Source organism: Saccopteryx leptura, chromosome 1 (assembly GCF_036850995.1).
Source record: "Saccopteryx leptura isolate mSacLep1 chromosome 1, mSacLep1_pri_phased_curated, whole genome shotgun sequence".
Lineage (NCBI taxonomy): Eukaryota > Metazoa > Chordata > Mammalia > Chiroptera > Emballonuridae > Saccopteryx > Saccopteryx leptura.
The window spans coordinates 99,593,398-99,616,203 of NC_089503.1; the positions used below are offsets into that span (position 1 = coordinate 99,593,398).

Below are 22,806 nucleotides of genomic sequence, written 5' to 3' on the forward strand. Positions count from 1 at the left end.
CCAGCGTGTGGATTCCCGGCCAGGGCACACAGGAGAAGCGCCTGTCTGCTTCTCCACCCCTCCCCCTCTCCTTTCTTTCTGTCTCTCTCTTCCCCTCCTGCAGCCAAGGCTCCACTGGAGCAAAGTTGGCCTGGGTGCTGAGGATGGCTCCATGATCTCCGCTACAATAGTTCCAGTTGCAGTGGAGCAACGCCCCAGATGGGCTGAGCATCGCCCCCTGGTGGGCATGCTGGGTGGATCCCTGTCAGGCATGTGCAGAATCTTTCTGCCTCCCCTCCCCCTTGGAGGAGAGGTGACATTTGAAGAGAAAATGGCTGGAAAATTTTCATAATTGTTGAAAAGGATGCATCAACAGGTAAAGGAGACAACAGACTACATAGAAATACATTCTCATTTAGACTCCGGTCCAATGAAAGTTTGAACACTGAAAGAGAAAGGAATTAAAAGGAGGCAGAGAGAAAAGATACAATATCTGTGAAGGAATAGCAATAAGCAGCAGATTTTTCAACAGCAACAATGGAAATGAGAAAGTAGTGGAATGATATCTTCAAAGTGCAGAGCAAAATAATGATCAACCTGGAGTTATGTAGGTGATCAAACTACGTTTTAGGTCTAAGGTTGTCTCACTTCTCTATTGATGAATAACAAATTACCATAAATTTAGCAGCTTAAAACAACATGCATTTATTATCTCATGGTTTCTGTAGGTTAGAAGTCCAGCACAGCCTGGTTCTTTGCTTCAGGGTCTCGCCAAGCTCTGGCCTACATGTTGGCTAGAGTTGTGGCCCAATCAGAAGATCCACTGGAAAAAGTCACTTCCAGACTCACTTAGGTTGTTGGCAGAGTACATCTCCTTGTTGGCAGAAGGACTGTGGTCCCCATTTTCTTGCTGGTTCTTGGCCAGGAGGTGCTCTGAGCTGCTAGAGGCTTCCCACAGTTCCTTGCCATAGTTCCCTCTTTACATGACCTTTCTTTTTCAAGCAAGCCAGAAAATTCTCTAGTTTCTGTCTTCTAAGAGTGGGTCTTATATAACCTAAAAATATCATGTGAGTGACAGCCCATCACCTTCGCCATATTCTGTTTATTAGAAGCAAGTTCAAGCTCCTGCTCCCATCAAGGGGAGGGGATTACAACCAGAGGCTTGACTACTAGGAGGTTGGCATTATTGGGGATCACCTAATAGTCTGTCCATCACAAGGGTGAAATGAAAACATTGGTAGATAAACAAAAACTGAGCTTATAACTAATAGATCTTCATCAAAGGGAATTTTAACAGATGTTCTTGAGGAATCAAGAACATGGTTGAAGGCTAACTGAGATTCAGAAAGGATTGTGAACACATTAGTTCATAGATATATTGTATTAGTTATCTATTGCTGCATTCCCAAGCTCAGTGGCTTAAAACAGCAAGCATGTATTCCCTCACAGTCTCTGAGGATTGGGAACCAGGGAGCTGGGGTCTGCTCAGCGTCATCGTCATCGTTATTGCAGTCATGCTGTCACCCCAGGGGGCAATGATGTGAAGGTTGGAGGATCAGCTTCCAAGTTCATTGACTGCTTTGTGGCTGTCTTATTTTCTAGCTGGCTTTGAACTGAGGCCCTAGGATTGTTTCCACAGTGACCTCTCCACTGTGATGCCTGAGTATCATTAAGGCATGGCAGGTGGCTTTCCCCAGAGCAAGTAGTGGTGTTTGGGGGGGGGGGGAGCTTTTGTGCCTCTTATTATCTAATAAGAAAAGTGACGTAGAAGTTCTGCCATATTTTATTTGGCCATACAGACTAACCCTTGTGAAGGGTCTACACGAGGCCCCTGGTATGCAAATATGAGGAGGCATTGGGGGCTGTCTCCTAGGCTGGCCACTGCACATGCACAGTAATAACATATAGATCAGGGAAGCGGAGAGGGGTATTTTTGTTGTTTTCATGTTATATTTAATATCTGTTATACCTTTTCACTGTAGATATTTTAATCTTTGGTAAATTGAATACTGACTTAATTTAAGCTGCAAGGTACTATAGATCAGGTGGCTTATGAGCGACAGAAGTTTATTTCTCAGCAATTCTTGAGGCTGGAAGTCCAGGATTAGGGTACTGGCAGATTCAGGGTTCAGTGAAGTTCTGTTTCCTTGTTCATAGACAGCTACATTCTTGTTGAGCCCTCCTGTGGCAGAAGGGGCTAGAGAGCTATCTGGAGTCTTTTTTAGAAGAACACTAATTCCATTGTGGGGGCTCCACCCTTATGACATATCACCTCCCAAAGACCCCACCTCCTAACACTGTCATAATGAGGATTAGGTTTTAACATGTGAATTTTGGAGTACACAAACATTTAGTCCAGAGCAATTATCTGTGGTAAAATTCCAAAGGCAAACACTAAAAGACTAGAAATAGCTTGTGCAATTTCTCAATCAGTAGAGGGAGAAGTGAATAAGAAAAAAATAAATAAATAAAAGAAAAGCTAAGAGAGAGAGAAAAAAGGAAAGAACAGATGGTAGAAATCAGACCCAATATATTGTCACAATAAAGTTAGAGTAAAATTGACAGTGGGTAGAGATTATCAGATTAAATTTTTAAAAATTAGCTTTTTTAAAAAATTAGCTTTTTGCTGTTTAAAAGATACACAAAATTTGTAAGGAGACAGAAATGTAGAAAGTAAAATAGAATTTAAAATACAAAGGATTATTATGTAATCATGAGAGCCAACTCACAAGACCATACAGGAGTGGGCAAAAGTAGGTTTATGGTTTCATTATGACATTCTTTTGAGCTAATAAAGCTATTTTAATAATTATAACCTGTATGTCTTTTTCCATATAAACAAATGTAAACCTGATTTTGCCCTCAACATATAACAATTGTAAACTTCCTGTTAGACTATTGTTAGAAACAGAGGGATAAATTTATAAATCCTTTCTCATAGCATAGATTTAAAGCACCTATCTCATTTTTTTGATAGGTTAAAAAAATAAGTAAATAAAAAAGAAGCCCTGGCCAGGGAGCTCAGTTGATTAAGCCAAGGTTACGGTTTTGATCCCCGGTCAGGGCACATGCAAGAGTCAATCAATGAATGCATAAATAAGTGGAACAACAAATCAATGTTTCTCCCTCTCTGCCTTTCTCTCTAAAATCAGTAAATTGTGGGGTTTTTTTAAAAAGAGAAAATATATATATAGAAATTTAACACAGTTAGTAATTACAATTTAATGGTATATAGAACTTTTTCCTCAACAATGAAGGAATTCACCATCTTCTAAGGCATGGAATATAATTTTAAAAATGACTAAATCATAGAGTCTCAATAAATTTCAAGGTGTGTGTATCCTACGGACCGTGTTCTTTGACCACAGTGCACTTACAAAAGTCAATAACAAAAGTAAATTAAAAATCATACATTTGGACATTTTAAAAGCACACTTAATAACACATGGTTCAAATAAGAGATTAAAATGCCAGTTTAAAGTTCTAAGAACTAAACAATGTTCAAAAATTTCAAAATGTTATGTTGGAGAGAAATGACACTTAGGAGGGTTATAGTCTTAAATGCTTATATTAGAAAATAAGAAAGGCTAAATACTAATGAACTAGTTATCTAATGTAGGAAGATAAGTATAAAGAAAGAACAAGAGAAAGAAACCTAAGAATGTATAAGGGGAAAATTAAGACAAATTTAACACACACATTATAAAGTAGTAACAAAACCAAGAGTTGGTTATTTGAAAAGCTTAAAAAACAGTTAAACCTCTTATGAGATTGATCAAGAAAAAGTTATCACACACAAACAATATTAAGAATGTAAATAAGCCAGGCAGAGAAAGACAAATATCATATGATCTCACTTATATGTGGAATCTAATGAACAAAGTGAACTGAGGAACGGAATAGAGGCAGAGGCGGGGTCACAGGGACCAGAGGGAAGGGGGATGAGGTGATGAGATCAGAGAAGGTGAAGGGATTAGTAAAATTATATATTCATAACACATAGATACAGATAGCAGGATAGCAAATCCCAGAGGGAAGGGGGGAGGGAGTGAAGGGAGGGGGGTAAAGGGAGTATAATGGGGGCATGTTGTTGGGGGTTGAGGGTGTTATATTGAGTGGGACACTTAAATCCATGTTAACAATAAATTTAAAAATTTATTAAAGAGAAAGAATGTAAAAAAGGACATAAATATAGATCCAACAAAAAATAAAATGATAAGGAAATACTATAAACAACTTTGTGGTAATAAAATTAAAAGCAGAAAAGGGAAAATTCTCATGAAAATTTTAATTCAATATATCTAAGAACAAATAGAAATCTGAAGTGCCATTGTCATTAGTTAGTTAAATGGGCAATTTAAAATCCACACACACAAAAAACTACTAAGCCTAGATGATTCTACAGGTTAGTTCTGGTAAACATTTAAAGAACAGATAATCCCGGATCTTCTGCAAACTCTTCAAAGGAATAGCAAGAAAGGAAATACTTGTTCTGTGAGGCCAGTACTGCCACGATACCAAAACCAAGCAAAATGAATACAATAAAATAAAATTTGCAGCCCAGTCTTACTCATGCACACAGATGCAAAAATCCAAAACAAAATACCAGCAACCCAGATCCATCAGCTTATTAAAAAGGTAATACCTTGGTTGTATTTCAGAAATGAAAGAATGATTTAACATTAGAAAATTCATACAACGTACATGTAATTTACTTCATTGATAGATTAAAGGAGAAAATAAAACAAATATTTTGGAAAACCAGTATTAGAGAGGAACTTTTAAAACATTAGAAGAACACTATTTAAAATCAGTAATTTCTTTTTTTATGGCTGAATAATATTCCATTGAGTATGTGGAATATATAATATATCACATTTTCTTATTCTCACTACACACACATAAGGTAATTATGTGAGGTGATAGAAGCGTTAACTAAGCTTATTGTCATTTATAATATGTGCATGTATCAAATCATGAACACATTAAACTTACACAATGTTGTATGTCATTATATCTCTGAAACACATGGAGAATAAAATAAAATCATCAATGAGACCATATGTGTTAGTGTGTGTGTCCATTATCAGTGCTTCTGTTCTAAATTTTACTGAAATTCCTAGCAGTGTCTAAGGATAAGATAAGAAATAGAAATAAATAGTGTGAGAACTAGAAAAGAAGAAATAATACTGAATCATTTACAGATGATATGTCTGTAGGGAACATCCAAAGGACTATAAAAGTAAATGATTAGAAATAATAAGAGTTTAACAAGATTACTGGATTTAAGATCAATATATACAAATCTATGGCTTTTCTCTATACCAGTAAAAATTAGAGAACATGCAGAAAACAGTGTTTAAAATAGCAATAAAAAATTGTAAAGGCCTTAGGAATAAATAATAGAACATGTATAAGACCTATATGCAAGCATTTATAAAACTTTATTAAAGGACATTGAAAAGGACCTAACCACATGAAAAGATTTATTTATATATGGGAGACTCAAGTTCAGAAAAATGTCAGTTTCCCCAAGTTGTTCTATAGATAGATCCATTGCAATTCCAATGAAAATCCCAACAGTTTTAAATAAATTTAACAAACTGATTCTAAAAGTTATATACAAGAGCAAAAGACCAAGAATAGTGAAGATGTACTTAAAGGAAGAGAAGAAAGAGGAGAAAAAGAAGAGGGAAGCCCGTCTACCACATAGGAAGAGTCCTGTGAAGCTATAGTAATTGAGACACTGATTTTGAGCAGGTATAGACAGATTGATCAGTAAATCCAAAGAGAAGCCCAGAAACCCACATCTAAATAGAGGCCAGATATATGAACAAGTGGCATTGAGCATCGTGAGGAAAGGGGGGAGTGTCCACAAATGGTGCTAAGACAACTGGTTATTACAATGAAAGTAGAAGTCAGATCCCTACCTCACACCTTACACAAATATCAATTCTGAATGGAATAAAAATTTAAATATAAAAGACAGTTTTACAGTTTTTAGCCTGACCAGGAGGTGGCGCCATGGATAGAGCACCGAACCTGCTGAAGACCCAGGTTTGAAACCTGAGTTTACAGGCTTGAGCGTGGGCTCACCAGCTTGAGCGTGGGATCATAAACTTGAGCCCAAAGGTCGCTGACTTGAAACCCAAGGTGTCTGGCATGAGCCCATGGTCACTGGCTTGAGCAAGGAGTCACTGGCTTGGCTGGAGCCCCCCAGTCAAGGCACATATGAGAAAGCAGTCAATGAATAACTAAGGTACTGCAATGAAGAATTGATGCTTTTCATCTTTCTCCCTGCCTGCCTGTTTCTGTATCTTGCTCTCTTTCTCGCTAAAAAAAAAAAGCTTTACAGTTTTTAGAAGAAAATGCTTTCTTACTCAAGGTGACAAAGACAAAAATTATTTCATTTAATTACATTAGAATTACAAAATTCTGTTCATTAAAAGACAATTTTTAGAAGTGAAAAGACAAGCCTTAATTGGAATGAGATATTTACAATACTTAATGACAAAGATTTAGTACTCAGAATAAGAAATGCATAATATGTCAACCCATTTGAAAATAGAGCAAAAGACATGAAAGACATCACTGATGAAGAAGTAGGAATGGCAAACAGAGAAAAGCCCCACTGCATTAGTAAAATAAATGCCATGTTTTATACCTCTAGATTGACAGAAATTGAGCAGTCTGACAAACCAAGTACTGTATTGATAAGTATGTAGAGTAGTAAGAACAGACACGCAGCTTGTGGGATGCTAAAATGGGGATGATTACTTAGGAAAGCAATTTGAAATTATTTTGTAACGATGACGGTTTGCATATTGTGCTACCCAATGACTTCACTCCTAGGCCTGTCTCTTGAACAGAATTTTTCAAGCTGCTGAGGGTCACCCATTAATGGACTTAGCCATTTAAAATAAAAAAAGTAGGGTAGAAAATATCAGAAGGCATCATTCATTTTAAGTATTTTGTGATATTATTTTTCTGGTATTCATGACTATACATTTTTACGGAGTCTTGGTGTAAAAAGTGTTTTTTATGAAAGGAGTGGTCAAAAGATGTGAAACACAGTCCTTTGGAACTCTTCCTGTGTGCCATGGCAGCGGGCACAGAGACGTTCACAACTGCATTGTTTAGAGCGGCACAAAATTAGGGAGAAAAAAAAGTCTGCCGACAGAAAGGACCAATCGATACAGGATCATTTACTGGAAAAATGGAATTTTACACAACATTGACAATGAATGGACTATGATTACAAGTAATAATATACATGAATTTCAGAAACATGTTGAACCCAAATGGCCAGTTAACAGAAGACTGAAAAAAAAAAAAGAAGCCATATCATAATTATAAAGCTCAAAAAAGCTCCACTAAACAGTATCTTATTTAGATATATTTTTAAAAAGATCAGGATGGTTATTTGCGCAATGAAAACTTATTCAGCCATTAAAAAGAATGAGGTACAGGCACGTACTATATAGCACAGAGAACCTTGACCACATTATGCTAACCAAAAGAAATCTGATGCAAAAGGCCACACACACACACACACACACACACACACACACACACACACACACACACACACACACGAAATGTCCAGAATAGCAGATCTATAGTGACCAAGTAGATAATCTGGCATCAGGGGTGGGGGAAAGGGAGAGTGGGAATGACTGGTAATGGGCACAGTTTCTTTGGGGGACGGTGAAAGTATTCTGGAATTGATGATGATGCATGTACAATTCTGTGACTATACTAAAAGCTGTTGAATTACACTTTCAAATGGTGAGTTTTATGGCATGTGATTTCTAATGTAAAACACTTTGAGGAGGAGCAAGGGGATGATTAGAAATACACATGTTCAGGATAGTGTTTACCTGTGGGAATGGAGCAGGGGGGTAGGATGGAGGAAGAGCTGGGTAAGTACAGTAGTATTTGTTAAGTACTAGTCCAAATAAAGTTACTTGTTATGGGTGTTTATCTAAGTCCTGTGCTTTATTATGTATATTCTATATGTCCATACCTATAAAATATAAATGTAAAGTTATAAATAAACGCAATTATTAAATGACGTAGCATTAAAGCAAAAAATGCTTCTTGAGTCCCCCAAGAGTCCAGGTCTGTGCATCAGGGTGACTCTGGATGCAGCAGTTCTGACCTCTGGTGGCGGAGAGGGGAATGGCAGCTGGGGCTGCTGGCTTGGGCCAGGGGAAGTCACAGGGTGAGATCCCTCAGACCTAGTATGGCCCTGGCCACCAGATAGACATCCAGGAGGTCAGGCCACTGCCGGTGTCACCCCCCACACCCCCAGGAAAGGAACAGACAGCCTCAGATTTTCCTGGTTCAGCCCCTCCCCTTTTCCTTGTTGGCTTTTTACCATACTCCTTTAAGCCCAGAAATGAGGTGTGTATGACTCCATTGAAATTTCCCCCTGGGAGGGGCTAAGTGGCAGAAGCTTTCACTGAGATAGTCCTTCCTGGAGTGAACAACCGCAGAGATCAATAAGCTCATGAGCAGAAGTCTCAGGTGTCTCCTGGGGAAGGAGGCCAGGGCACTGATGCTCGGGAACCAGGGTCCATACTCCCTTTGTTTAATCAAACCACCTTTCTGGAGGATTGTGCCTGGAAGCCTATGGGAGGAGTTGGCTTGGGCACATTGGAGGTGAGAGTGTGAGGGTGACTTAGGGAGAGCTGTCAGCATTGCAGGGTTACCATACAGACCTCGGGAAACGGCAGGTCTCCTGACCCACCCAGCTGGCTGGGCTAGAGCAGGCATCGGTTCACCTGCACCATTTAACCTAGTAGGAGGAAGAACTTGCAACAGTGGGCCTTGGCTATGGGGGCCAGGCCAGGAAGTCCCAGACATCTTAATGAAATAGAAGGGTGACCTGGAAAGGCGGTCACCAATGAACTCACCTTCAAAGCCCTCTGGGCTTTATGGCTTTGGTGCCAGAGAGGTAGGTGGTGGAGGAGTTGCCGAGCTAGGTTAGGATCTAGGCTGTGCTGCTCACTGTCATGAGTGCTGTTTAACCTCTTAAACCTCAGTTTCTTCATCTGCAAAAAGGGGTTTGTCCAGGTGCCTGCTAATATTATCGGTTCAATGGTAGTAATTGAGTGAATGCAAGAGTCCCATAAATGTTCGCTGCTTTGCTCTTACCGTTTGGAGCATGCTCAGAATACAGCTGGGAATTCGACTGGGCCCCTGGTGGGACTGAAGGTTGGAGTGGGGACTCTCCTGCCCAGGGGTCATTTCTCCTCCCTCTGTCCCTAGACGCCATGGAGGTGGTGCTGATCTTTCTCTGCAGCCTGCTTGCCCCTGCCATCCTGGCCAGTGGTAAGTACACCACAGGACCTGGCTCTGACCACTTGGCAGCCATGGCCTTTTCTGATGGAAGGTTCTGGCCCTTTGGGACTCTAGGGTTGGGGCTCTCAAGTTCTACAGGTCTGAGCAGCCCCCCCCCCCTTACCTTAGTCAGCAGAGAAAGTCCCGGAAGGTGGCAGCTACTCACAGACCCTGTCCAGCCTGCCCACCCCTCCCACAGACTCCTGCACTCCGGCGGGGTCTGCTTTCAAGCCTCAAGGCCACCTGGCCCTGTGAGCTTTTGGGAGTGAGAACTGTACATCAGTCTTTAGACTCTGGCCTTGTGCAAGTCACATGTTTTTTCCTTGGTCTCAGTTCCCTCATCCATAACGAGAGAAATAGATCCTGCCTTTGGGGGGTGACTATGCATAAAAAGGGACCGTTGGTATGGCTGTGCTATGAACACAGACTCTCACAGGGGCTCTGAGGTGGGCCTGCCCTTGGCTGCCAGGCAGGCCCATCCTGGGGGCTTCTCCAGGCTCCTCTGCGGAACAGGTGCCGCTTCCCAGGAAGCCTTTGTGGGGAGCAGGGCTGTGAGGCCAGGTAAGGTACCTGGGAGCCAAGATGTGCAGTGTGCTGCTGTCCTCCTCGTGACCAGGTGTGTTTACTTTTGCAGCAGCTGAGCAGGAGAAAGAAAAGGACCCCTTTCATTATGGTGAGTGGTGACAGCCGCCCTGGGTCGGGAGGGGGCGGCACAGCCCCTCTGGGGCGGGCTGGCACACTCCCTGGCCCGTCCTCCTTCTCCACCTCTCACCCTGTTCCTTTGTCAGATTACCAGACCCTGAGGATCGGGGGATTGGTGTTTGCTGTGGTCCTCTTCTCTGTCGGGATCCTTCTTATCCTGAGTGAGTTTCCATGTTCACCCTGTGAGAGCAGTATCAGCTGCTAAGCTGTTCCTTTGTCAGATTACCAGACCCTGAGGATCGGGGGATTGGTGTTTGCTGTGGTCCTCTTCTCTGTCGGGATCCTTCTTATCCTGAGTGAGTTTCCCTGTTCACCCTGTGAGAGCAGTATCAGCTGCTGAGCAGGCGGAGAGCAGTCTAAGAGCCTGGCTGTCCCTTTCTAGGGGAGGGAAGGAACCTGTCTGTTCTCCCTGTTATCTCGAGGATGTAAGAGAGTACTTGGCACATAATAGGTGCTTGGTAAAAATGGTGAAGCACAAGCGATATAAATGCTTGATGAAAAAAGCACAGACAAGAAAAAGGGGCAGGGTGGCCCTCTGGTGCTGTATCCAGCAGTGGGTGAGTGGGAGACTGACAGGACATCGGACATAGAGGCTGCCCTTCATGTGCTCTGAGGGTGGCCCTGTGTGTTTGTGTTCCTCGTGGAAGCCTGGTCTGTGTGGGGGCCTCTGCGCTTGCACAGTCAGGCAGACTGTGGTGTGTAGCTGTCCAAGCTGTTGTTGAAACTGGGCCCCAGAAGGACCCTCCCCCAGCTCAGGATTGCGGCATCCAGCTGTATGAGCCTGGGTGTGAGGGTGCTGTCACCGAGTCTCACAGCTTGCACCAACTCACAGGGTGGCCCTGCTGTGGCCAAGCCAGGAGCGTGACCTTGAGCTCAGGCCAGCTGATGACCTTGGATGGTTGCTTTGCCTTTTAGGTCGCAGATGCAAGTGCAATTTCAGCCAGAAGCCCCGGTAAGGATGCCATGGCTGCGGACATTTGGGGTGATAGGGGAATAGGCAGGGGCCTCCTGGTGCGTGACCCAAATGAGTGTTTTGAGATTCTTGTCTCAGACATGGCCGTGTGTGTTGAGGGTAGGGTAGAAGTTCTGAGGATTGCCAGGCAGACTTGGACGGTTAGTCCCCCCTTCTCTCTTCTAACGGGTATGGGGATGGGAAGTGGGCAAGAAGGTGCAGGCCCTTGAGACAGTCGGGAGGCGAAGGGAGGCAGAGGGCTTCAGAGCCTCTCAGGAGGTCATCTCCCTTCAGGGTCTGTGACACTGTCCCTGCTTGTCACCTGTTCTTGATGCTCTCTGAGCTGAGTAGAAGCTTGGGTTCCCTTTTCAGTCACCTTTTTACTTAGACATCAAGGGCACAGCCCATTCATTAGTCCACTACAGTAAGCAAGGGAAGCTCTGGGCCTCACAAGCCCAAAGTCTGTGGCAGGACATAGCCCGGCTAAGCCCCCAGGAGTCCCTAGGGCACCCCTTCCCAGTACTTAGTTCTCTTGGGGCTGACATTGAAGGGTTCCCACAAGTTCCCTGGCTCTGCCCTTTTAGTCTCGACTTCTCAATCACCCTGTGAGCTCATGGAGAGTGTGGAGGCTTCTGGCGACTTTAGGCACCCCTACCCCAGGAAAGGGAATGGAGATGCTTTCCGGGTTTGCCGTGGAAACCTCTGACGGAAGGGCTTGTGTCTTGTCTTCCTGCAGGGCTCCAGGGGACGAGGAGGCCCAGGTAGAGAACCTCATCACAGCAAATGGTAACTGTCATGGCCACCTGCCTGCGTTTCCTCATCTCCACCAACAGGCTGCTGCTCCTGACAGCCGCTACTTGTGGGGCAGCTGCTTAGTGTCAGGCAGATACAAAGTGTGTCACAGATCCCTCTCATTTAATGTGCACACAGCCCCGTGAGGCTGACATCACTATCTAGTTTTACAACTGTGGGACTCAAAAGTTTAGGAAATGTGCCAAGTTTCTATGACCAGCAAGGAGAAGGGCAGTGATTTGCACCCAGGTCTGTCAGACTCGAAATTCCACACGAGTCACTTCTTTGCTGAATGGGTTGGGCTCCCCCAGAGTTAGGCATGGCTGCTGCGGGGTGTGGCCCTCTGGGGTAAGGAGTCCGTTTGCTGTAATCATCTGTTCTGGTTTACTTTGCAGCAACAGAGCCCCAGAAAGCAGAGAACTGAGGTGCAGCTCTCAGGTGGGAAGGTAAGGTGCTGTCTGCTGTGTCTTCCTCTGTCTCCACCACTATTCTTCCTGGGGAAGACTGGGCTAGCTTCTGCAGTGGGCACAGCTTTTATTAAGAGCTGTGGTCTGAGGAGCCTGGCGTCTGAAAGGGATGATCAGACAGACGAACACAGTGGTCAAGTTAATGGGGCATCTTGCTGCCATCTGGGCATGACTTGGGGAGGACTCAGGTTAGTGAAATCTCGTATCAGGGCAGCATAAAGATAATTGCTTTGAGAGATGATTCAGAAAGTCCCTTAGGGCCGTTTTTTTAAATTAACAAGTTACGAGATTTACCAACCCTACATGAATGTTGGGAGAACAGTGTATGATGCCCCACGTCCTCCACCCTCTGCTTACCAGTGTTATCAGGTCTCAACATTTAGGGGCACTGTTTTTAGTGTGCTTGTTTACTGCTCATTGTAGGGACAAGAAAAGTAATCGTTAAATGCTTTACCGTTTTCAAAATGTCATCACCACACAAACTCGCTGGAGCCTGCCAGAAGTCAGTAGGATGGGGGAGGGCACCCCATTCTGTAGATGAGGAAACGAGGTCAGCAAGCATAACCACACAGAGAGTAAGTGACAGACGGTCCTAAACTCAGGTGGTTTGGTGCCATCTCACCAACCCTGTGCTCCCTCCTGCCTTGCTTCAGTGACACACCCTGGACACCACGGGGCCCAGGGCTGTCTTCTCTCGGCTCACTTTTGCCTTTTTGAGAGAGAGAGAGAGAGAGAGAGAGAGAGAGAGAGAGAGAGAGAGAGTGTGTGTGTGTGTGTGTGTGTATGTTTAATGCAAATAAGGCATATACCTTTATCCTGAATTGTAATTTAAAAGAGATTTCTGGATGTCCAAAGCCTGCTGCACCAGCGTTTTCTCTGGTCATTATGACGTGGTGTGCTCCTGTAGCGTTTCCGCTCATGTCCCCCGAAGAGCCCCTGGGGGTCGGGAGGGCAGTGCAGGCGCGAGAGCCCCCTCTTCTAGAAGAGGCTCGGGAGGCTGGTTCCCAAGTGTGCAGTGCTGAGGGACCCAGCCTCAGAGGCAGGTGTCCCAGCTGCCACTTGGCGTCCTGTCCACTTGGCAGCTGGCAGGTCAGAATCTGCGAGCGGTAGGAAAGGCTCAGGGGAGGGAGCGAGAGCTAGTAGTTGTCTTCTCTCTCTCTTTTTTTAAACTAGGACTCCTAGGTTACAGGACTGAGTGACTAGGGAAGGGTGTCCTGGGATAGAGGTTCTGGGCTGAAGAGTGTCCTTTCCATGTCACCCGAGGCCCAGCCCTCCTGAAGGGAACCCCCCCACCTCTGTGCCTGCACCTCCTTCCTCATGCTCCAGGCTCACTTCCCCGGGAGCGTGGCTCTTCAAGTGGGGGGTATCACCTTGTGAGCTTCCGTGGGCAGAGGGGCTACGGAAGGCAGGCAGACAAGGAGCTGAAGATTTCTTCAAGGAGCCAGGGTTTTGTTTTAATTTAAATTCTCTTCCTCTTCAGCCTCCAGACCCTGAAGGCAGCTGCTCGAACCTTCAGATGCAAAAGTCAGTGCTTAAGAAAAACATGCCACTCCAGCTGCAGACCTTTTCCCAGGAGGAGCTGAGAGCTTCTGTATCCCTTCCCCCCAATACTAGTCCTCAACTTAGTGACGCAACTAACACCCACCTTCCCAGCTGCAGCCTGCGGGCTTGTCCACCCGTGACGTGTCTGTGTGTGTGGTGCCGTGATCTTCGTGGCTGCCTGTCTGTGGATGATGTTGTCTAGTGAACCTGGCCTCGTTCCCTGGGCTGGAGCTGAGCCGAGTCACCATCAGCCCCACCCCTCCCCAGTAGCGCCCCCGGGAGCCTGCTTTTCCCCTGAGAGACCAGCCTCCCCTCTTGAGTTGGGGGTGAGTGTAGGGTTGGGGCCCAGGTGGGAGTCCCCACTCCTCTTGGGATTTGGGAAGGTTTACACACCCTCGTGGTCATTCTTCATGGCCTCTCTTCACTCCTTTTGCAAGAACCTTCCCTATTCCACCTCTGACCCCAGTCTGTTCGGAGTGTCTCTTAGAAATTGGAGGTTCACAGCAAGGAGCTGGTCTCAGGCAGGCGATGCCCCTTCCCTGGTCATTTTTCTCCTAGGACTAACCACGGGGCTCCCGCCTGCCCTGCCCCATCGCCGAGTGGACAGGGAGGCCAGGCCCGGGACTGTACTCTGCCCCTGGGGAATGTGCCTCTTGCACATCTTCTCAGCAATAAGCCCTTGGGATCTGGGTCCCTACCCCTCTCCTCCCTTTCCTGAGTCCACGGCTCTGATCTGTAGCCCGGCTTGCCTGGAATCGGACTCCCCGACCTTGAGTCGGACCTCTGACAGCTGGTCATTCTGTTGGGGCTAACATCCCGGGGAGGCCACAGGGAGGGCAGAGGTCCTCTGCTTCTCTGTCCACAGCCCTTTGGTCAGGTGGCGGTAATGGCTGCTGCTCCCTTTGTTCTGCTTGTCACTGGTCAGAGTGGCAAGTGCAGTGGCCATGCTGGAGGTTAGAGGCCAGACAGGGCTCCCTGCAGCCCTCCTGCTGGGGAACAGCAAGAGGTCAGAGGTCATAAAGAGAGTGGAAAGCCAAACCAGACCCTGCCCCTCCCATCCATCGTGTTGTCTTGGAAACTAACCAAATGTGTGACAGAACTGCTGTCTGTGCTGTGATCTATCCTCTCAACAACAACAAGGAATAAAATATCATTTGTTTCCTAGTGGCTCAGAGGTGCGTTCCTTTCTGTGCAAGAACTCAAATATTTGGAGGGCCAAAGGGACTGTCCTTGGTCAGAGGGAGGAGGTGAGGGCTGAAGAGGCAGCTAAGTGGCCCTTGTTCCTTCCAGCTGCTGTAATGCTTAGCCACCTCGCCTGCTTCCCTCCCCTCCCCTCCCCTCCCCTCCCCTCCCCTCCCCTCCCCTCCCCTCCCCTCCCCTCCCCTCCCCTCCCCCTTTCCTCCTTTGCCCAGACCCCTCCTCATCCCTTCCTCCTCCTGTACCCCCCACTCCTCCTACTTCCCTCACTTCCTCCCCCAGGCAGCGGACCAGGATGTGTACCTTCTGCCTGTCCTGGAGAGAAGGGAGTTGCAGTGGCTGGACTGAAGCCTCACGGGCCTGGACTGAAAGCTTCTAACCCCTCCCTTTGGTTAGTTTTGGGACAACTACCTAAGTGTTTGACAAAGAGTAACATAGGTCACTCAGGTTATGATCCAAGCCTTTTTTTTTTTTTGCATTTTTCCGAAGCTGGAAACGGGGAGGCAGTCAGACTCCTGCACGCGCCCTACCGGGATCCACCCGGCACGCCCACCAGGGAGCGATGCTCTGCCCATCTGGGGCGTTGCTCTGTTGCATCCAGAGCCATTCTAGTGCCTGAGGCAGAGGCCACAGCGCCATCCCCAGCGCCTGGGCCATCTTTGGTCCACTGGAGCCTCGGCTGCGGCTGCGGGAGGGGAAGAGAGACAGAGAGGAAGGAGAGGGGGAGGGATGGAGAAGCAGATGGGCACTTCTCCTGTGTGCCCTGGCCGGGAATCAACCCGGGACTCCTGCATGCCAGGCCGACTCTACCACTGAGCCAACCGGCCAGGGCTTGATCCAAGCCTTTCTATCTTTCTGCCAATCCAAATACCCCCTCCTCTGTGAAGCCTTCCTGAACTTCACCTAGAATAACTTCTTTCTTTTCTGTGCTCCAGTCACACAGGTTCCTGCCTTTATCTTTACATTCAATACTCCATACCTGGGATCCAAACTGGAGAGGCCAGGCAGATAATGTTTGTGACTCAGCTGTCATGACAATAGGTGGGGCATAGGGCCTGGGGGCCACCCAGCACTGCTTTCCAAAGCCACTCCAGTTCAGTTTCATAAAAAGTGCTGTTGTCCAAGTAAACACAGCTGCAGGACAACTCCCGTAGGAGGGCACTGGTGTGCACCCCTCCCCCACCATGTGTGTCTTGTGTCTTCGTTATGGGGCACAATTTCTACAGGGCAAGAACTATGTCTTATTCTAATGTGCATCTTAGGGACTCAAAAAGATGTTTGTAGAGTCTGTCTAGATTCTGTTGAGTTGTTTGGAGCTACAAGTCTCGAATCCTGCGGGACTGGAGTGGAGGGGTTGCCTAGCTGCTCCCCGGCCACCACCCCCCGCCCCGACTCCTGTGTGCCTACCCAGCTTCAGCCCCCCGAGTCTTTGCAAAGACAGGCTTGTAGTTGAGATCAAGCTCAACATGGTCAACCTGGTGATCCCTGTGGTTAAAAAAAAAGCCTGGTCACACTTAAGCTTTGTAAATGAGCTACTGACCACCACCCGCGGAGCACTCCTGGTCAGGGTTCAGCCTTGCAACTTCACAGCGTGGCCAGATGAAGGTCCTGAGAGGCCCCAGGGCCACAGACCAGATACCTCCCCATATTTATTATTAAAAATAAGACATTAAACTATAAAAATAAGTTTAAGGGCCCTGGCCGGTTGGCTCAGTGGTAGAGCGTCGGCCTGGCGTGCAGAAGTCCCGGGTTCGATTCCTGGCCAGGGCACACAGGAGAAGCGCCCATTTGCTTCTCCACCCCTCCCCCTCTCCTTCCTCTCTGTCTCTTCCCCTCCAGCCAAGGCTCCATCGGAGCAAAGATGGCCCAGGGCGCTGGGGATGGCTCTGTGGCCTCTGCCTCAGGCGCTAGAGTGGCTCTGGTCGCAACATAGCAACGTCCTGGATGGGCAGAGCATCACCCCCTGGTGGGCAGAGCGTCGCCCTCTGGTGGGCGTGCCGGGTGGATCCTGGTCGGGCGCATGTGGGAGTCTGTCTGTCTCCCCGTTTCCAGCTTCAGAAAAATACAAAAAAAAAAAAAAAAGTTTAATGAAGTCCAGTAGGGAAGTCCTGGTTTTTCTCATGAAAAACAATTGTGTTTATGATAGAGAATGATAGTTCTCTTTAGCATATGTACAAAATCTTTATCCCTAGTTTACCAGACTCCAAGCAACTTACCTCTGGTCCATAGCATTGTCTCCAAGGCAGGTAGAATACTCACCTTTAATAGCTTCTCTCTGATAAAATCCCAACTGATCTAGGGTACACAGTCTGTCTCCATGTGGCCTGGCTTCCCCAGACAAGGGGCGGGTCATCTGGGCTGGAGAGACCACACCGGGAGCCTGACGGTCCTTTCCAGGCGTCAACCGCTCAACTCTGCTCTGGGAGGGTCTTGTGGGAGGTGAGTCGTTTGGAAATGACACATAAAGAACAGTCAAAGAAACTGATGGTTAAGATAACAACAATGAAATGATGATAATAGTAGATAAAAGCAGCTAATACTTAGCACTTGCCCTGTGTTAAACATTGGACAGGACTTCACGTGCATCGACTCAGACTTGTGACCCCATACGGTGGTGTCTGTACTGTACAGAAGGCTCAGCAGCCTCGCTTGTGTGTGTACTCCGGTGGCAAAGCCAAGGTCCAGCCAGGCCTGCCCAGCTCCTGCCCAGGCTGGTCCCGCTCCAGGCTGGGGTCACTGCTCTGCAGAGGAAAGAATGTGGCCCATCGGGGTTGTGAGAAGTAGCAGAACTTGGCCTCATGTGAGGGAGTCCTTAGTACCCACAGGCATCATGACCCCCAAGTTGAGTGAGTCTTTATCACTGGAAGTGTTTGAAGTGCAGAAAAATGACCAGTTGGTGGGATCTTCAAGGCAAGATGGACTGAGAACCAACCCAGGGTGACCTAAGCCCACAAGCCCAGATTGGGACAGCCCGTCGCCCCCCTGCCTTCACCAGTGGGTGAGGCAGGTCTTCTCTGGTCTACCACTGCAGGACCAGAGAAGAAGAATCCAGAATCCATGCACGGATTGCTGCTTAATGTGTGTCTGCTGAACAGGACCATGTCTGTCCACAGCCTTAATGCACATGACTTCTGTTTGTAATTTGGTTGGATATAGACACGGTGACTTGACTGAATAGGTAAGCTGCCCAGCAGTGCCATTTTCCAGAAGGGAATGTTGAGTCTCCTGGCCTCAGTAACCAGGCATCCCCTTCCAATGGCTCCCCTTATCCCACGAATTCCAGTCCTGGTTTTGAAGTCTATTTGCCTGGAGGTGTTTGTGTTACTTAATTCCACATAAAAATAGGTCAGTCTGCCTTCTGGGCACTGAAGCTGTGGCCTCCCCACCATTGGGTTTTTTTTGTTTTGTTTTTTTGGGGTTTTTTTGCAAGTTGTGCAGTGGAACTTGGGAATAGTTTTTGAAAGAGTCAGAGACAGAGTGCAAGCAGCGGTGGTGGGGGTGGGGGTGGGGGTGGGGTGGGGGTGGGAGTGGGGTGGGGGGGCTGAGACGGATGCCAGGTGAAGCACACTCCAAGGTCAGCAGCTCCTCTCCCCTTCTGCAGGCTAGGCCTGCCCTCCCCGAGGTCACTCCCAGACGGGGGTGGCTGGTGTGGGAGGGCTGTCCAGCTCTGTCTGGTTCACCCCACCTTGTCCCTGGCTGCTCTGCCTCACCCTGGAGAGAGGGGGGGGGGGTAGGTCAGGTGTGTTTGCCTGAGCCAGGGGAGGAGATTTGGAAATACCTGCCTCCAGGCCACAAAGAAGAAGAATGGTCACCTCTCACCATTAGCGTGATTCATTGCTGTCACAGTAGAACTCCAGGGGAGGCAGAATTCTCTAGCTCAAGCCAACTGGCTGTTGACTATATGGAGCCAACCCCAGCCCTGTGCCTGGTTGCATAATAGTGGGCCACCTGCCAGGGCAGGGATGGCAGAGCAGGTGACACTGAGCTAGGATGTCCTGAAGGTCTTGAGGCAGTAGGGGCTGTGGGGGATGGGCCCCCTGCACCATCCCGAGGGTAGGGTTCTGACTCTGAGCCCAGTGTGGAGGCAGCCTGGTGGAGCAGGAGACTCAGGGCCTTCTTATTCTCTGTGCTCCCCTCTTCCTCTGAGCTGGGTGAGTTTGGGTGGTCCCCAGCATCCTTGTCACTTTCCTTCTCTGCAAAATGAAGCCCTTACTAGCCGTAGGGTACGCAGGGCCACTTAAACCTCAGTTTCCTCAACTGTACAACATGTCTATCAATAACCTTCCATCAATAACCTCATAAGGTCAGAGTGATGCCATGGACATACAATTCCTTAGAAAATTCTACATGTAGATATTATATTAATAATATTAACGTTGTCATTCATTTTCTTCTTTCTTTGATAGCAGGGTTCCCCTTCTGTCTGTTAGACCAGGGCTTAAGTCTGACCTGTCCACGTACCACAGCAGATTCCTCCTTTGCAAGATGCATGTCACGACCTGTATGGCTGAGTTGTTGGGAGGAACACCGCCTGTCAAGGAGGCACAGGCTCTTTGGATCTATTGAGAACCATGCAATGGAAGCAGTTACTGAGTGAGGAGAGCTGGGCACCAGGGAAGACATGGGCATTCAACAGACAGTGATCTGGGTCCTCATGGAGGCCGGGACTGGCTTGGTTGTCGTACAGCCAGATGCAAGCCTTTCAGGCCACCACCGGTCATGGAGGAAAGGAAGGAGCAGGGGAGGGGGTGCTGCTCCCGGAGGTGTCCCTGGAGCTGGCCCGCGAGCCCACAGCGGCTTTTCAGAGACCAGGAGGATGCCGTTCGGAGGAGAGAAAGACAGACGCTGGAAAGAAACAGCCTTTGCTCTCATTTAAGCCCAGACGTGAGTTCTGAGAAAAGTCAAGAATGCATTTTTCTCCAGGGTGTTCACTGTGGGAGAGGTGGGTCAAACAGGTTTGCCCTTGTCCCCCAGCAGTAGAAACAGAAGAAAATGTCCCCATTCCCTGCCTGCGCAGGGAGCAGAAAGGCCTCAGTAACCTTGGCTCAGAATCACTGCCCTTTGGCAGCTCCCAGGCCCCGTGTGCCCCATGGCTCGGCCATCTTGAAGCCAACACTTAAGGAATTGACCCTCCAGGGCCCAGCTCCTCCCAGGACCGCCTTATAAGACCCCAGTGACCCTGGCATCTGTGGACACAGCAGGAAACGGGAGCCAGCACTCCCTGGTTTCAGGACTTCTGGGCAGCACCGACGGGGCCTGGGAGCTGCCACCTCCCTGCCGAGTGGCCATGCAGCCGAGGACCCACCCAAGCTGGGAATCGGGGCTTTCAAGGGGCTTCTGGCCTCTTTCCAGCTGCAAGCCGTCAGCAGGAAGACTGGAGCCTGGAGCCAAAGTGTGCACTCTGCTGTGCAGCCCCTGGACGTGCAGGCTGGTGGAGCTGGAGATTGCCACGCGGGGCGCTGGTGCTGATGGCCTTCGCCTTGTTGCTGGTGTTTGAGCACCAGGCGGACAGAGCTCGGTGATGTTCTGGCATGTAACCTCGCTACCCAGCGCACCAACAAAGACCACCCAGATTGCCGTCCTGAGACTGGAGAGACAGGGGGCAAATGTACACATGCTTAGGGAAGACAGGGGAGACTGAGGCATGGCAGCTGAGGACACTGTCCTATGAGGTGTGAGAGTGTTGGAAAAGGAAATTGAGGTTACCTCTCCATATCTCTCAAAGACCTCCTGATCTCTGGGTCTGGTGGGGAACAGCAGAGTGTGGCTGGATGGCTTGTTTTGGCTTCAGCCAAAAGGGAGGGGCTGGGGGAACTTTTGCCTACTCTGTCACCTTTCTGGGATGGCAGAGTAGCACTCCCACCCCGTTTGACCCCCGTCCTGAGGAAGTCTGGAAGAATAAGCAGCAGGGCCCGGCCCCATCGGAACAGTCGTGCTGCACGGGTGTCTGGGAGGAGAGGAGGGCGGGGACGCCCGGGGGTGGTGGGCTGGTGGGGGTCATGCTGACGGTCAGGGAGGGGACCCTGCTCAGGGATCTTGCTTTAAAGATCACCCCGGCAGGGGACTGAGCCTAGCAAAGGGATTAAGGGGAGTGTCCTTGTCGCTGGAGGGCTAGCTCAGGGTGAGGATGATGAAGTTGGCACCTGTTAGGATCCTCTTTGGCCTAGCATTATTTTTCTTCTTTTTCCAAGTGAAAGGAGGGTAGATAGAGAGATAGACTCCTGCATGGACCCTGACCAGAATCCACCCAACAACCCCTGTCTGGGGCCGACACTCTGCCCATTTAGGGTCATTCTCACAACTGAGCTATTTTTAGTGCTTGAGGCTGAGGCTCCATAGAGCCATTCTCAGTGCTCAGGGTTGATGTGCTCAAACCAATTGAACCATGGCTGCGGGAGAGGAAGGAGAGAGAGAGAGAGAGAGAGAGAGAGAGAGAGAGAGAGAGAGAGAGAAGCAAGAGGGGGAGGGGTGGAGAGGCAGACGGTCGCTTCTCCTGTGTGCTCTGACCGGAAATCAAACCCAGGACATTCACATGCTGGGCTGATGCTCTACCATTGAGTCAACCGGCCAGGTCCCGGCCAGGTATTTTTATTCATATCATCTTCATTTCTACAGCAAGTCTGCAAGGTAGGTGCTGCCACGTCATTTTATAGATGAGGGAAGGAGACCCAGGGGGTGACTTTCCCAGGATCACACAGTCTGTAGGAAGAGTCGGGAAGCAAAGGGGGTTAGGCATGGGTATGTCCAGCCCTGCGTGCAGAAGCCCTTGGGGGAGAGGCTCTCCTGGGCCACTCTCTGGGGGATCATGGACCACGGGTTACAGGGACCAGGGCTCTCCTAGAGAGGAGAGGGTATCTCCAAGAGAAGGGTTTCTTGTCCCCAGTGTCAGCCAGGACCTGATTACCTCAGTCAGCTGGAGGTTGGGGGACAAAGAAGAACGTGAGTGTTGAGTGAGGTGAATGGAGCCGAACCTTCTGGACTCTCAATGCCCAGGCTTCCCCAGGAAGGACAAATGACCGCTTTTGTAAAAATTGCCTCAGGGCTTCTGGGGAGGAGGGGAGTGGCGTGAGGAGAGGGGCGGGAAGGGGAAACTACCCAAGAAGGACTCTGGGGGGGCTGTCAGCAGGTGCTGACCCCCTGCTTCTCTCTGTGGGAGCAGACTAGGCCTCGCCGTCTCTTACAGGGCAGGTAACTTCCTGGGAGGAGGCTGCATTAGGCAAGTTCTGGGTCTGTCTGTGCCCCTGGTGAAGTTGTTTCGCCTCTGGGACTTAGTCATTCCCTTAACAAAACTGGGGTCACCAAGGACCTGCCCCACTCGAGGGACGGGGAATCTAGGGATAAACAAAAGAAACAAAAACTCGTTCTCCTGGAGCTTAAATTTTAGTCAAAAGAGTTGAGAAACAAAATAAGGAAAACATATAACATCAAATATAATAACTGCTACTGAAAAAAAAAAAAAGCTGGGAAAAGACCTGAAATGTTGCAGAGAATGGGTGTGAGAATTTCAGGCTGGGACTGCAGGAAGCTCCCTGAGGGCAGAGCACTACCAGCGGGAACAGCCAGGGCCAAGGTCCTGCTTGGGGCACAGCGTGCTGGAGGGCCGCGGGACCGGAGAACACACGGCTGGAATGCATAGAAGGGGCAAGGAGTTTGGGCACAAGGTCAGAGAGGTCATGGGGGCCAGATTAAGAAGGGCTTTATAAGACACAGAAAGGAAATTGGGCGTGATCTCTGAGCCCTAGGAGGGTTTAAGCAGGAAAGTGAACCCCTGTAAAAGTGAGGGGGTACGGTGAGGTGACCTTGGAGTTCCTTTCCAGTCCATCTGTGACA

At 48.2% G+C, this 22,806-nt stretch overlaps 1 protein-coding gene across 6 annotated transcripts in view; it reads left to right on the top strand.

Annotated features, from left to right (window-relative positions):
* Positions 1-14,946, top strand: part of FXYD6 (FXYD domain containing ion transport regulator 6) — a 44,136-nt gene extending 29,190 nt beyond the window's left edge. The window contains exons 2-8 of one of the 6 annotated variants that reach the window (XM_066372511.1): positions 9,253-9,315; positions 9,959-9,997; positions 10,113-10,187; positions 10,942-10,978; positions 11,715-11,764; positions 12,166-12,216; positions 13,718-14,946. In XM_066372511.1, the coding sequence (XP_066228608.1) occupies positions 9,258-9,315; positions 9,959-9,997; positions 10,113-10,187; positions 10,942-10,978; positions 11,715-11,764; positions 12,166-12,194 (288 nt within the window). In that variant the 5' untranslated portion in view covers positions 9,253-9,257 and the 3' untranslated portion in view covers positions 12,195-12,216; positions 13,718-14,946. Of the gene's footprint in view, positions 1-9,252; positions 9,316-9,654; positions 9,886-9,958; positions 9,998-10,112; positions 10,188-10,247; positions 10,323-10,941; positions 10,979-11,714; positions 11,765-12,165; positions 12,217-13,717 lie in introns of those variants that run through there. The other 5 variants (XM_066372513.1, XM_066372502.1, XM_066372509.1 and 2 more) reach the window with 5 other exon arrangements.
* The last annotated feature ends 7,860 nt before the right edge of the window (positions 14,947-22,806 follow it).